Source organism: Bombus fervidus, chromosome 11, assembly GCF_041682495.2.
Source record: "Bombus fervidus isolate BK054 chromosome 11, iyBomFerv1, whole genome shotgun sequence".
Classification (NCBI taxonomy): domain Eukaryota; kingdom Metazoa; phylum Arthropoda; class Insecta; order Hymenoptera; family Apidae; genus Bombus; species Bombus fervidus.
In genome coordinates, this window is record NC_091527.1 from 9,503,737 (window position 1) to 9,519,620 (window position 15,884).

The 15,884-nt window shown below is 40.1% G+C and overlaps 2 protein-coding genes across 8 annotated transcripts in view; one reads left to right on the top strand and one right to left on the bottom strand.

Annotated features, from left to right (window-relative positions):
- The window catches only part of Kcc (solute carrier family 12 member kcc), a 100,549-nt gene extending 93,952 nt beyond the window's left edge, over positions 1-6,597 (bottom strand). For 2 of the 4 annotated variants that reach the window (XM_072012496.1, XM_072012494.1), the window contains exon 1: positions 5,782-6,596. In XM_072012496.1, the coding sequence (XP_071868597.1) occupies positions 5,782-5,857 (76 nt within the window). In that variant the 5' untranslated portion in view covers positions 5,858-6,596. Of the gene's footprint in view, positions 1-5,781 lie in introns of all 4 variants that reach the window. The other 2 variants (XM_072012493.1, XM_072012499.1) reach the window with 2 other exon arrangements.
- Positions 6,598-9,162: 2,565 nt separating this feature from the next.
- Brd7-9 (Bromodomain containing 7/9) lies at positions 9,163-15,244 on the top strand. 4 transcript variants are annotated; one of them, XM_072012514.1, is made up of 4 exons: positions 10,255-10,690; positions 11,310-11,420; positions 12,238-13,938; positions 14,043-15,244. In XM_072012514.1, exons 3-4 carry the CDS (start codon positions 12,348-12,350, stop codon positions 14,699-14,701), a joined length of 2,250 nt encoding a protein of 749 aa, XP_071868615.1. In that variant the 5' UTR covers positions 10,255-10,690; positions 11,310-11,420; positions 12,238-12,347; the 3' UTR covers positions 14,702-15,244. The 4 variants fall into 4 exon arrangements, with proteins under 4 accessions (XP_071868617.1, XP_071868618.1, XP_071868615.1 ...); XM_072012516.1 differs by lacking the exons at positions 10,255-10,690; positions 11,310-11,420 and adding an exon at positions 9,163-9,578; XM_072012517.1 differs by lacking the exons at positions 10,255-10,690; positions 11,310-11,420 and adding an exon at positions 9,579-9,696.
- Positions 15,245-15,884: the final 640 nt, after the last annotated feature.

Sequence of the window (15,884 nt, forward strand, 5' to 3'; positions counted from 1 at the left end):
TGTGTGTTTCTTTAAATAACCGAAGGTTGACGTTATCCGTCATTCGAATCTTTCCATCGACAAGGAGACAAAATTCCGTGAAATTTCTCGCGACGATCTCGTCGAAAGAAACAAACGACCCAGATCCAGCGCGTTCTGAACAAAAGCGCTTACGTTTACGATGGTGGCGCGCGAAGAGCTGCGCTTTTGAAAATTCATTGATGATGAGTTTTCGAAGAACTTGGAGTCACGGAACGGACAAAGAGAATGCTGGAACAGAACACGCCAAGCAGAATGCTCGCCAACCTCGCAACATCGTAGTTTCCCGAAATAATCCAGCGCACGACTAAATAAACGAACACCGGATATATCGTATTTGTAAGGAAAGTGGCGCGACCCATGAGCTTTACAAAACGGTTTCCTTCGAGATTTCAATGCCTCGCGAGAGCTGCCACGAATTCCCTCCGCGAATGAAGATTTATCGAAGAATAAGTCACTCCGTACTGGCAACTTTGAAAAATAACTCTCTTTCTTTCTTTCGGAGGTATCGAGTGGAAGGAGTTTTGTTCGCAACATTGTAAAGTTCTTAGACAAAAAAGTAACTCGAGTGACTCTCTCTGTTATATGCGCTCACATACATCATATTTCGAGCTTTTATATTCATTTAAATACTTGAGAAAGGAAGTTATACAGCCCAAGCATAGTTCTCAATTGTCTTGTCTTATTTTTCAAACCACATCTACTAACAGACACGACTACGTTAAAAATTCCACTCGTTAACCCCTGAGAAAAAGTTCAGCGATAAATTAAAACAACATTCTCTACGCGCAACAAAATCCTCTGAAAAATTTGCAAGCTCACAATCGCGTTACACGTTCTCCAAGTAGTCTGCGCTACAAAGAAACGAGGAACTGAACGGAGGGAAGGAGCTCGATTGAAAAGAACTCGGCATCTGAAAATAATCTTTCCACGGATACGCTGGGAACGCTTGAAACGCGACGCGTCGGCAAAAGGCGGGACCATGGGTTCGCATAGTCGACGCTCGACGTTAGCATAATTCTCTGTTGATAAACACATAGACAGTGGAATGGAGACTGTGGGGCTGTGAGGTCTGGCACGCTGCCATGGCTGGCAAAACGTCTGAACTACGTCTCCGTAATACGACGCGGCGCCGCGTCATACGTCGCTGGAAAGACGTGTATGCATAATACATTCGGGCGTGAACACACGCGCGCGATACCGCTGGATACACAATGCCATCTACGATCTGAAAGCGAAAAATCTGTTAAAACGTGCCTCATTTATACGGACATAGCGGAGAGCTTTCTTGTTAGTTCACCTCCTCCTTCTCGCTCTTCTTCTTTCGCCGCCGCCTCCTCTTTCTTTCCTCCCGAGCCGTACGCTATTAATCGCGTACGAGACCAGCGCCCCGAGGCACTGTCTGCTCTATACTTTAAAAAAGTTGTAAAACACCTCGAGAAACCGTTCGTCAAACAGTCATTGAAATTCCGCGTCGGTAGAATAAACCAGAGCTTTGTTTGTTCTACGACACCTGACGATTCCTTAAGAAAGGTGTCTCGTCGTGACCCACGGAATCTGATGACACGAGCGAGCAATATCGGTCATTGTAATCCATCGTTTTATTTTTTACTCTTTGCGTGCAAGATACCTCTGTTTCACTTCGGAACGTAGATTTCTGCTTTAAGTGACAGTGATAAAGTCTCGTGACTCGTCTCGAACATTAAGCAATTTACTCTGCGTGTAAAACGTAGAACGCCCAAAAGCCTGAAATAGCGTGTCAAAGTCAGTTGGCACGTAACAGAGGAATATGGAAGGTTACGATGAAAATCGTCAACGAAGATGGAGAATGCACCGCGGACACGTTGGATTAAACAACAAATTCCGGGGATTAGAGGACAGTCGTGTTGAACAGACCGTGTTGCGTTCCAATCTAACAGCACTGGCTGGCGAGTAAAGGTCGAACTAATTAATTATTGTGAAACAGGCTGCTCAAAAGCCGCTCTGAGGACACGGCGGCAAGTACACACAAGCATGTTTGAGCGTCTGTCCGACTAAAGAGACAGAGTTTATGGATTGATATGAAGGTTGAATCAATTTTGACAATATGGTGTTTACTGATTTTCAAATTAATGCCTCAAGGTGTACTATTGAAGTTAAATTACTTCTGGCAAGCCTGTTTAATTATTTGATAAATTAGAAACTCTGTATTTGTAACAAAATAATCCTTCGACAGAGTAAAATCGTTTAATCGGTCGTTTGAGCAAATATGATAAAAGTTTTGGCTTAGTTAAGCTAAACAACTAAAGCCATCCCTCTTCCAACAGTAGGAATCTTGTAAAAGAGAATCGTTTGTGAAAGGGGATTCGAACGACATTGTTCTCCGCGCCAGGTATCTTGAATACAGCTAAGAAAGGGTTTCTACCATGCCTAAAGCCACACGTTCTACTTTCTGTTGTTTGAGGGCGCCACGTCTCTCGCATGACACCTCGACAAAAGACACGATATATTGCGCGAAACTGCTTCTACTTACCCCTCGACGTAGCTACGAGGAGAACGAATCCGGAGAAACGTTCGCGTGATAAATGTTGTGGTATAATCTGAATCGTATTTCTCCTATCTTACATGCATTTCGCTCGATTCGATTCGAGTTCGTTCAACTCGAAGTCTCGAAGATAGCAAACTAGAACTTCTACTCTATTTCGTAACAAATCCATTTCGAAATTGTAGATGTGATCGAAAAATTTGATATATTGACTATTCTGCCGTAATGGAGCAACTTGCTTCCGAGAAAAATACATGTTTCTAACAGGGATGGGCGTCAACATCCACAGATTTATCTGCTAAATCTACGAACAGAGAAAATATGATGTTGCCCATCACGTGTACGTTCACGGGACACGTGACCTCGGAGTGAAATCCAACGGCAACACGTACTCTGACACTACTACTCGTCGATATTTCACGATTCAAACTTTCTTTCTCTTCGAAACAACTCGCTCTACCAAGATAATAAGCGTGTTTCATTTATATAATTAGGCACGATGTTATTTTTCTGGCTAATTAAAGTCGCTATATCCGCGAACAAGAACCATGTTCACCACGATTTACGATTAAGTCTTAACAAGCAATAACGCGCGAACAAGTTCATTACACGGCGTTCGTCACACGTTAGATATCCACGTAGTTTTCCTCAACGTCTAACGCGTGTCGTTCATAGACAAACGGGACACATGATAGAGCGAAAGGGATGAAGCAAAAGAGGGAACGCGAAAGAGGGATCGGTAGATCGAGAGAGACGAAAGGTAGGTGCACAAGTCCAGTTCGTGCATGAATCGCAGACAACCGTGCAGCGAAATACAACGTGTAGAGTGGGGTTGCGTGATTATCGACCCCTCGTTGCCTCGGCTTTTGTAGCAGGGATGCAGCTGCCCCTTTTACCCCGCCCTAAACAGTTGGGTTTCTCGTCGACGAACTTCAGCCATCGAACAGCTAGAGAGACTACGAGTGGTTCTCATGCGAGCCACTACTGTTCAATGGTAACTAAAAGAGAGAAAGAGACCCTTTCGCGTGTCGTTCATGGTCATCTCATAATCAAAGAGATGAAGATAATGTTTCGGGGTAGCATGGAGAATAAAGTACAGTGGAAGCGATAGGCGAAAGAAAGCGGCAATAAAGACGACTTAATGACGGAGATAATTGGTAGGTAATGCATTTGGAGATCGTAGAGTCGACTTGTATTTGATAATAATTGCAGGTTCGCGAAACTTGTCGGAAAGTTGGTAAGCGTTACTTATCGGTAGATACGTTTAATTATCTCGAGGAGCCAGAGTCACAGGGAACGGGATTAATAACTCCGCAACTCCTCTCGTTACCAAAGTACAGTTCGCGAGGATTACGCAACGATAATTTGTCTGAAGAGACGAATTCGCGACAGCGGTGACACGAAACGAACGGTTAAGTTCCGCCGGTGATTCGAAATCGAAGCGATCATTTATATAACGCTCCTCGTTGAGGCTTCTTTCTATCGCCGATCTAACGTTATTGAGAAACACTGACACTCGATAATCAGATCTCGGTGGTTTGGGTAGAAGACCAAGGTGGTCGACCTTGACAATTGCGGCGTTACATCGATATTTTATTTTTGGAGTCGCCATTCTGGATATCTCGACAATGGCGAAAACGTGAATAAGCGTTTCTTTATACGTCTGTCGTTGCTCTACAGTTCACCACCTTACTTCCCCTCAGTTGTCTCTTACTTTTTCATCGTTTCATCCACGAAAGAAAACATAAACGTAGCTAATTATCCACGAATTATCAGATCCCTAGGGAACCGATTGTGCGGCTGCATCGAATTAAGTATAGGCACGCCACAAAGAAGCATCCCTCTTCTAGCTCCGTGATACGTAATAATTTCCTGATTTCATCAAACGTCCAATTTCTTATGCAAACCACCGCGATCGTGGATATTGACTATTCGGAGACGACCACGCCTTTGGAAAACGTCCGAACGAAAATAGACGAGCCACGCGTATACGTAAAACGCCAAGGTCCAGAGTTAGGATCTCTTCTCGTTGAAATACCAATCGTTCTCCAATGAAACACTGACTTACGAAACACAGTCGCGTAGAATTATCAAGCGGCTAACCGATCGATGGTTAAAGGACACGCGACGAATCGTAATTTTGCAAAATAAGCCGGAAAAAGTCAACAGCAGGTAGATCAACCGATCGGTAAACGAAACGAAACCGCGAAGGTCGCTTAGTCAGCGCGAAAACGTCTGGAAATCGGTAACGCGATGCCGTCAGTGTATCCAGGCGCCTGGTGGAGTCACGATAGCGTGGTATGCGTAGCACGACGATATCCAACGTTGGAATGGACTGGTTTCTCCGAACCGACATGGTGTTGCGTTGCGTGGACGCGTAACGGTTATAGCCGTCGCGTCGATAGCCGTCGGTCATCTTAAACTTGTTTAACCATCTTCTAAATTAATACAGATGATAATGTGTAGGCGCCAAGTTTCACGCGTCTTCCATATTCGTTTCGAAGCCAGTGTTCGATTCTTTCAAGTTGAATATCTTCGAGGAATAATTATCCAAATGTAAGAGGAATTATTTATATCGAATAGAAACTATCGTCGTTCTTGCTAAGAAAAGAAGTGGAAAGATACCGGTCTTTCGATCTTGGGGATGACTCGAACGATAGATAAAAAATCTAATCAATAGCGAAGGAATTAAATTCGCAAATAACGGTATTGACATTGTCTGACAGAAATTTGGATGAAAAATACGGAGGGACTAATTTTTTTGATTAATCGTTTCATTTCAGAAATTTATCGCGGTGCTTGCTGGTGGTGGGCCTCCGAGAAGATCGATCGACCTTGACGCGAAAACCATTGCAGAGTGGAACTCTGCTCAGCGTTTTAACGGATATATTTCTAACGCCGTTAAAATAGAAAATATTCGGGCTTCTGCGCAAATTTATAGTTACGTTAACGACTCAGCACAATCGTGTGAGATTGGTGAAAACTACTCAGGGAAACCTTAGTCGATTGCTCCAGGATATGTAAATTATGGGGTATTATGTATGCGCGCGCATGCGTGTGCGTGTGTGTGTATGTTTTGAACAGGTAGCTGGATTATCGCTTGCAAAATTTCTCTCGTATAACGCGACATGCATATCCGAGCATAATCGTAAATGAAGCAACTCTCTCGCGTTCGCTTGTACGTTTAACCTTTTGATCACACGTGTGGAGCAAAAAACTGAATAAAAACAAGCACTTACCATAGTCCAGCGATGGTTGTTGATGCGGCGCGTATTGCGACGTATTATTGGCCGGTGTAACTCGGAAACGATCCATTCTTCGTTATCCTCGACGAACACCACCACCAAAACAACACCAAACAATCTCTTCACCTCCGGTTGCTCGATGCGCACACCGTTTATTCTCGATTAACGCGAACCGCGCAATAAGTTAGCCGGGGATGCTGGTTAACGACGAAACACCCGCACTTTCGTTTACGATGATTGGTGAACGCGTTCTCCATTCGCCGGTGCGGTGTTACAGGCTTCTGGTAGCCGTGCTGTGACTGTGTGCCACTGACAACACCACGAGAAACAGACAGACGACCAGACACAGAGCGTGCAAGAGGGACAATAAAAGAGCGAGTACGAAAGGGAGGGAGAACGTAGCAACTACAACTGATCGTAGGTGGGAAAGAAACAGAAATTACAGAAACGAGAGCGTGCGTTCGTGTGTTCTCTATCGAATGTCTTTATCACGCCTACGGATGTGTGCACGCCACAGCCGCGCCTCGCGTCTCGTGTCTCGCACGTTTTGTCGAGCCGCTCGCTGCTGAATCCCGGACGAGCGTGCAACGCGTGTTGTATGCGATAACGCCGCGTCTGGTCGTCCGTAAACTCGCTAACGGAAGGGTATACTACTCTCCACAGACCCGCGTGTTAGGGCACGTCTCTATATGTATCCTTATTTCTGTCTTTCTTCCGCTTCTTCGTGAGCAACGACCGCACTCCGTTTAGGATACCGTCTGTGCCTGCTGCGCTGACACAAGGACTCTACTCGTGACTTCAGTCTGATCGCCTGTTTTATATGTGTAAGATACTCACGCGTGTGTGCACGCGTATACGCCAGGGGGCCCCTCGATAGAACGCTTTTGCCGACTGTCGAGCGCCGCAACCAGAGCACCCACGTGTGCGTGCATGCAACCGGCTTTCCCCAGGATCGTACCAATAGCGAAACTACCCTCTTTAGTCCACCATTGGCCTTCATCGAACGATAGTAGGAGGAGCGTTACGTTGCCAGGACACTGAAAACCTGAAAGATATTAACATGTTAGTTTCTTGTACTGAGAAGTACTTGTCGTGTTAATAAATAAAGTTGTAAATATATAATCCAAATTTTGAGACAGAACTTTCACACCAAACTATAGTTCGGAGTAAAGTATATGACTACTCCGAATCAATATGTGGAGCGGTAATTAGTAGTATTTGTTAAAGAGCAATTCGAAAGATCACGTTTGGATAAGATAAAAAGCAGAGTATAAACGATAAGGTTATACGACCTTCGTTATTATAAAAAAGAGTCGTAAGATCGTTCTGAGATGGTTTAAGCGTGATAAAAGTAGAGGAAAGTCGAATGTTATCCTGTGTTTCTTGGCTACGATCCAAAATCTTCCTTCTCCAGAATTATATCACTCCAGCAAATTACCGGAATTCAATTAATTTAATCATAATCAATTCAGAACGAAATTATTAATCTCCGACATACAGCTGCAACTGCGATACAGTTTGTCCTACCAATTGCCACATACTCGAAACTTTTGACAAAGCGTGCGCGACGATAAATCGTCGAGTTATTGCTACGGACGATACATGAGCGTGGCCACGTGTATGCGTGCATCCGCACCGGCTTTTTCCAGGACCGTAACTACATCACGATATGCCATCCTCCTTTGCCAATTTCGCGCTTTGACAAAGAAGATCCCAAAGAGAACTTCTCGAATTTCGATACTCGTGGTCAATGTCCCTAACGAAAATGAGCCACTTTCATTTCCGGCCTTTATACATACAGATACGTATTTACAATTCAAATGGATATGCAGCCATGGTTTCGCCGCAGAAAAACCGAAAAGGACTTTGGCGCGTGAGTATTGATTATCATGGAATCTCTTTAAGTGCGCCTCCGAATGTTTAAACGAGTAATTACCAATTGGATTTTTATCTGGCCGATATTAAAGTGATTATCGACTGTGTTAATACTCAGAATCGATCGATGATCGAAAAAATGATCGTCACGCATAAATTCTGCAAAGAGCAAAATTTATATCTGATTATTCAAAGGTACATACATATATTCATATATACGCTGCCATGGATCACGTGAATGCATTATACATTGTATGCAGGCATGAGTATCCTGTATTTCAGAGTCACGCTGTTATGCCACGGTGATAACACAACTGTAACCGAATTGCTACATTTTCATCCACAATACGGTGAGTAATCACACAACTTCATCGGTTGCCTGTATCCTGTTCTAGGTGGCAGCAGGAAACGGAAACCTCTCCTTCGGGAAAATTCCACTGCGCGTACTGCTTTGCATCTCGAGTCCTTCCCAAAGGGTTAGCGATACACAGGCAGACAATCTTAATTTGCAAAATAAAGCCAAACTATGAAAGTGGAAGTTGCTATCTATCTATCTAACACGCGCATTATGTTTTGTATACTTATCGTTTCGTTCAACATCGTAAATTACAACATGTTGTTTATTCTAAATTGCTGAATTCTTATCGGACGTAATTTGGTCTTTCTTTGTATCGTACAATTTAATTACCCATTGAAATGTTATCTCAATTTAGCGGCATTTAAACGAGACGATACCGTGAATGTTGCTAGTGATATACGGCCCTTGAAAGATCAACATGACGTTGAAGGGCGTGTAGATTTCAAAGGTTGTGCATATCACGAACATTTGATTGAGAGTCTTGAAAATTTGTTCTACTATCAACGGCAAGTAAAAGCTATTTTGCATTAATAGAAAAACTATCCAACGACCGATATTCAAGAAGCGTCTCTTCTTTATAAGGACTAACACAGAGAGAAATAAAAGTGTAACTGAAGGTGGACTGTGTTTCGATGTGCACGTCACGATGTATTTTATTTTTCGCACAAATATCTTCCTCTGTAAAGAGGTCACCATTTACGACTTTAAATTCGACGCTGCAAAATATAAGGAGCTCGTAAATCTTAAAGTAGTTGGATATTAACAAACCTAGGATCCGGCATCGTACGTCCGTAAGCTATTTTAATCGAAAGAAAAATCGCATCAGCATTTCAAATGCATGGAGATCGGCAAAGTGCGCTACTTTAATGCAGAAGCTAAAGCTTAAGTTAGAATCCGTGAAGTCCCCGGCTTTCGCGTATTTTCGCGTTCCATTGATAATGCAAATCCATTGTCACTATCGTTGCTTTTGTTCGACTCGACAATCTACACTTACATATAGATATAGATATATATATATGTGTGTACATATATAAGTGCCCCGTTTGCGACATATTTTCAAAAGCGCAGCAGATTCGAGTGCCGCAGATAGTTTATCGATTATTCGGTTTGAATGCATTAATTGAATATCCAAATGTCCATTGCATCCTTAACTCAAATAGCGAAAAATGTTAAAATCAAGGACAATGTACATGTTTGGCGATAATAAAAAGTAAAATAAAGATGCTGAAAGGAATCAGAGGTCAGTGAAACGTCGGGAATTTTCCGGTCCTTGTTCACTTAAGGTCGGCGAGCTTCTGTGCGGCATATTCTGAACGAATACAAGAGATTCGAAGGGAGGCACAAACAGGAATTGGCTGGTCGATGCTCCTTAACGTTCGAGATACAGTGTATCGCAGGGGAAGACGACACATCTGTGCTGTTGTGTGTGAATTTTTTTTTTTCGGAGCCACCGAGAAAACACATTTCTCTTTCTCTCTCTGTTCCGCTCGACGTTTTACCGAAACAGCTGATCGTTTGCCCCTTTAATTGCATCGCGGCTGGGTTCGTCGACGCCGCGGTAAGTTTCTGGATATTTCAATAAAAATTCGCCATAGTGTATGCTCATTTAGTGGGGCAATCTTGTACGGTAAAGCGTGCCTGTGAATACGGTCGAGTGTCTCGTTCCTCGGTGTACGGTAAGTGCTACTACTTCAAGCGTCTTTTGTAGGTTAGGAAGCGCCTTTCGCCTTTAAAGCTCCATACACAATGTTTCCCTGGATCGTGTGTGTATGTAGATGTTACGGATGTCATGGAATCCTGTTCCGGGAGAAATAATTTTCTATCTATAGAACTTTTGATTTTGTTAGTGTAATTATTGAGAATGCCATAGTATTTGCTCGTAAAATTCGATTTACTATAAAGCGATTGAGCTTTTCTTGTTCCATTAGGTTTCATTACTTTCTCAGTTGCATAGAATTAACGAAGAAAATCATCTTCTTATCGATTCGATATCGGGTGCTTTTTCTTTTTAATTAGATGCAGTCGAAAATATTATGGCGGAATTTTTTGATATTTATTTATGTATTTCGAAACAGGATAGAGGTTAGTTAAATACAATAAAATTAGAAATTAAGTGTAAATTAATGTTAGTTTAAATCTAAAGCTATAAATATATTTTATAATTTTTCACTCTACATATTTCAAAATGTTCAGGTACGTTGTTTAAATTTTTCGTAATTAATTTGTTGATATAGAAAAAAAATTTGATATCTGCTGAGCGTTACAAAGAGAGTATCTTGAAAAGTATGAAATCAAGTTTTCAAGTTTTCAATGTTTTAATATAAATGGAAAATGATAAATTTATATTCGACCGCATTCGTAATACGCGCTTCTTCGAACGACGCGTTGCCATGACAGGGCAGCTGACGAATAAACGTTGGACTGGGGAACGAAAGACATGCATCCACCATAACGGCTTGGTAGGGCTTGGAGTTCTGTGACGTCTTCAATGGCTGCCGCCGTGTTGCTTATGCATGTAACGGAGCGCGGTACTCTCACAAACCGCGTTCCGTACTGGTTCACGACGTAGTGTTTACTATTTATCGTTAGAATATTCTATCAGGCTGTGAGCCAACGTGCAAACCATGGGCTCGAAGAAGCATAAAAAGCACAAGCGCGAAAGGCACGAAGGTGAGGATTAGGACTAAATCCAGTGTATCTCGATCGTTTTTATCGTTTCTGATCACTTTTAATTATTCCTTAACATCATCAATGGCATCATAGGTCGCCGCATTATTATGTTCCGCGTTTTGAACAGTACAAAATGCCGTACACTGTGTTCCTAGCAAAATATGAAACGTGCGTCGAATTGCAAAAGCGCTTCGATTATCGTTCCTGCAATATTTGTTTTTACATTTGTTAATCGAATCATACTCGCGTCGACAGTTTGTTGCCACGTTATCAGGTGTTTTCGTTTTATACAGTATTTTGAAGCTTTCTTTTTCGACACATTGTAGATCGTAGCAACGAGTATTTTTAATTTCTTAAATATTTCGTTTTTTCTCATTTTTAATGTTTCTCTATTTGTTATCACTTGCAAATTCTTATATTATTGGAACATATCACTGAATGTAATTCTATAGTGTTGACATTTGTGTCGATTACCTGAGGATTCAAATGAAAAGATCATCCATAAATACAAATGTGCTCAAGGTATGGAGATTGACACAGTACGAGGACCTTAATTGGTTGAAATTCTTGAACATTTTCATTGGAATCCTTTTTGTACTCATAGTTTAATGATGCACAGGAATGTTGACTACGTTTTCACCACGGACAAACTGAGAGTGAGGTTGGAGTAGAAGTAAGGTGGATTCAAAAGTATAAACGAAGGTTCCACAGCAACAGGTGCGACGTGGAAGTAAGTGACGTGTAACAACAGACATGGACTGGTTGCACGACAGAAACTAGCTGTGCTTCCAAAATTACTCAGATGTCCCAAACCCTTTTAGTTCTTTTTTTGTCTATTAAAATTAGTTGAAGTGCAACAAGATCTGTGATGAGACAAATTTGTTACAATTTTTGCTATAAATATTTTGTGGGTATTCACCTAGGATACATGGGATATCTGTTGCACTTCAATCACTTAGTTCCCTGGCTGTTATGTATTATGGCATCAGAAAGGCCATGTGCTTTTGCTTTACCTCGTTACGGGGTATTTTCAATTTCAAAAGTTGTTCCTTCCTTGATTATTCCTGCAGATTCAGTTGGTTCATACAACAGTAATTATTTTATTGCATACTTCTCTATCAAGGTTTATTTAATTTAAGTCGAGCTACTTCCATCTCGCTTCCAGTTTGTTGAATGTGAAAACAAGGTCACTGTCCTGTTATAAAATCATCTTTATTATCATTATTATCAACATCTCCTTCTACCTTTCTGTTAATATCCTGTAGATTTTTATTAATTCAAAATTATACTTATTTTTTCATAACCCTGCAAGATTATTTAATGTAATATTTAGCACCATATTTTTACATTACAACACTATTACGCTGTTATTCTGCACTTCTGTATGATTTTCTGCAAGACATCTTTGTTGCATGCACTAGTTATTATGTATAGCTTAATGCTTTGATGTCTTCATACATATTTAGTATATATATATATATATATATATATATATACACATGTAATCTTAATTTCTTGCAAATAATTTGCCCTTTCTTTTTTAACAGAAGGGCAGTATACAAGCACGGATAAACCCCGTACCTTGAAGTTAATTTTGAAGGTTGGGGGTAGCAGTGGGACACCTGAATACGGGAACGAATCCCCTAGCCAAACAACAATGTTGTCCCAACATTTGGGTGTCTACCAACAACAGTTGGGTCTCAACTGTCCTGTAACACAAGAATCTGAATATGATAGATACGTAGGGCATAAAAAGCTCAAAAAGAAAAAGAAAAAGAAGGATAAAAGACACAAGCATCACCACAAAGATAAAAAGAGGAGAAGAGAGGAATCCAGTCAAGAATCTGTGGGAGATGCCGATGAAAGTTTAGCAGAAATCCCTAAAAAGATTCCTAATCATCAATTGTTACCTCCAAGGCCACCGTCTAGTGGGGAACACCGAGTTGGTGTTACTACCCAAATTAACTCTCTTTCTCCACATCGTGAACCTAGAACTTGTGTACTTAGGAAAATTGCTGAACGTACATCTCTTCAACGACTATTGGAACATCTTCTTAGGTCAATGGAGAAACGTGATCCGCAGCAATTTTTTGCCTGGCCAGTCACAGATAGTATTGCACCTGGATACTCTCAGATCATTACTAATCCTATGGATTTCAGTACTATAAAGCAGAAAATAGACGATAATAGTTATCAAAACTTAAACGAATTCGTAGATGATTTTAAACTAATGTGTGATAACGCTACTACTTATAATCACCCAGATACAATTTATTACAAGGCAGCAAAGAAATTATTGCATGTTGGCCTAAAAATGGTTACACCTGAAAAACTTCGTCAATTAAGACCTGTACTAACTTACATGCAGGATATCTCAAAAGAGGAGCTTGGGTTTGAATTGGGCACAGAAGATCCTAATAATCCAGACGTTCCCGTAACAGAGGAGCAAATCGAACGAGAACGAGAACAGGAGGAACGTAACGAAGAGGCAGAAGAACTTCGAAAAGAGAACCAAAGGAAAATGAGATTAGCAAATTTAGGTAAATTTGAAGCCATTCCGGATGATATGACACCGGAGGAAATCTTAAAACAAGCCCGAGGAGCCGCGAAAGTAGCATCGGACAAGTTAACGTTGAAAAGGTTGAATTCCAAGATGGGTTTCCTTAGACAAAAGAAAGACGGAACTACTAGTTTACAGATCATAGTGCCGGGAGACGGCGTGATTCCAGGAACTAATCAAAGACCGGTGTCATTAGTGCAGCTTATAGGTAAATTGAATCATGGTACAGGAGCGTTAGCAGGATTCCGAGAAGATAGGAGAAATATGTCTAAACCAGTTAAACCTTTATATTACGGTGCGTTTGGTTCTTATGCTCCAAGTTACGATTCCACGTTCGCTAATCTGACAAAGGAGGAAACAGACTTGGTGTATCAGACATATGGCGATGAGACTGCTGTACAATATGCAGAATCCATATTAGACTTTGCTAAAGACTGTGATTATACGTTAACTATGGTCGACGATCTGTTGGATATCCTGACAGGAGGAGATCACAGAAAGACTAAGAAGTTCCTTGAGGAAAAGCGAAGACTCAAAGAGGAAGAAGAAAAGATAAAGCATTTATTAGAGAAGCCTATGCAAGATGTTAATCGTAATATTCCAGCTTTAGACAATGTTAAAGTTGATATCGACCAACTGAAGACGTTGTCAGAATTAGGAATTGATGTTAATTTTTTGGAGAATATGGGTAATTATACTTTAGAAAAAATTGAAGTATCTATAATAACTTACTTAGTACTAAATGGATACTTACTCGTAATAACATCTGTAATTTTATTTTATTTTTTGTAGAGGAGGAATTGAAGCTGAACGAGGAGCGTACAACTTTACAGAATCGATTGGACGATACGTCCCAGATGTTAGGTCGTTTAAAACAGGTGCAACACGAACGACTCTCGGCTCCACCGCCCGCTCATTTGTCAAATGTTACTAAAGCATCGGAGGCGGAAGTAATGATAGCCGACAAAATCACAGACAATTTAACGGAAATAGCGAAGAAACTTCCTCCCTCAGCTATCGCTCCCGTAGATGGCTTGCGAAGAGCTATGGGCATAGCACCTCTTGGTGGACCAGAACCCATGGAAGTAGAACCGATCACGCATAATCCAACCATCGTTGCGGAAAACAATCTCTTATCGCAAACTAGTAACAATCAAGTCCCGTCGAATCTGTTATCAGCTCCGTCACCGATTCAGAATACTAATTTACTCAGTCCAACCAATCAACAAAATCAACCAATTAATATCGTGAATACGAATCAACCACCTATTCAGATACAGATTGGTATGACGCATAATCAGACTCCCCCGTCTTTATTGAGCACTTCAGAGACTTCTGCGGTACCAGATTTAGAATCTGAGCTTCGAGAATTTCTAGAGAGCGATCCTACATTAGGACACTCACCACTCCATGACGATAAAACTTTGGAGGATATTTTATCCGAATCTTAGTATGTACGAATCTTAAGATACATGGTTTTTATTAAAATTTACCTTCTATAGGTTGTACATTTTATTAGATATATACAGTAGATTTAACGTCAGTTTAATACCACAATTAGTAAATAAGATGGTATTGTATAACGTAATGTATTTCAATCAGCATGGCAGTTGTTTTTCCTTCAGAATATACATATATGTACATTATTTATGAAGTTTGCGTAACAAATTATATTATACGAAGCTTTATAAAATTTTAACGTTGTACACGTGAAATTGTTCAATTGAAATCATGAAAGAATGTGTTTTAATAAAACTTGCTTATTTTTGTTTTTGTTTTTAAAGAACGTTGTTCAAGGTGTAATTATAATTAATTACTGATAAAATGTTACGCAAACTGAATTATTAAAATATACAATCAATTTCTTTATATGAAATTCAATCTTCCCATTGTTAAATTACTCAGTAAATCATGAAATAATGAATTGTCATTTCTATTTTAAAATGAAAAAATGTGAACTTGTAAATATTCATAAAGTGTATTTTTAAAAACAATTCCTGTATTTTCTTTTACACTTCATGATAAATATAAAAAATATTGTTCTTAGTTTTAGATCAAGCTTTCATATCTTTTTATATCGATCAATTTATTAAAAAAAAAAAAAAAAAAAAAAATGGAATAGAACAAGAAATGAAAAAAGGTCTTTGTGTATGTAAAATATTTGAATTTTTGTACAGTTTGTTCAATATGACCGTTAGCCATTACGAATATAACGCGCATGGCAATAAAAGTGACAAAATTTCAGCAAATAATGGTCGATCGTTACATATCACTATCTTATTCGTTAAATACCTGTAAATGCCCATTGTATAAACACTACTGTATCATGTATTTATCATCTATCATTTCTATTTTATTTCAAATTGATGGGAGACGATAGAATAGGCAGTTGTTCGAAATGCGTATTTCAAATACAAATTAATATGACAAAATTAAAGCTAAGGCGTTAATTTATATGAAAAACTTACCCCGTATATTTTTCTGGCGTAAACAAACATCATAAAAGCAGGAAAAATACTTTTTTTTTTTTATTTAATGACGAAATTTAATATTAAAATATCGCAGATTCTAACACGTACAATTCGCGCACTTAGTACTATATTTTACCGTACGGTAGCGCCAGCGGACACTTTT

What these genes read in the sequence shown, in the direction of transcription:
- Brd7-9 (XM_072012513.1), top strand. Translation starts at nt 10,645, where the DNA reads ATGGGCTCGAAGAAGCATAAAAAGCACAAGCGCGAAAGGCACGAAG. An exon ending in CAAGCGCGAAAGGCACGAAG is followed by an intron (nt 10,691 to 12,237) that starts GTGAGGATTAGG and finishes CTTTTTTAACAG; the next exon opens with AAGGGCAGTATACAAGCACG. An exon ending in TAATTTTTTGGAGAATATGG is followed by an intron (nt 13,939 to 14,042) that starts GTAATTATACTT and finishes TATTTTTTGTAG; the next exon opens with AGGAGGAATTGAAGCTGAAC.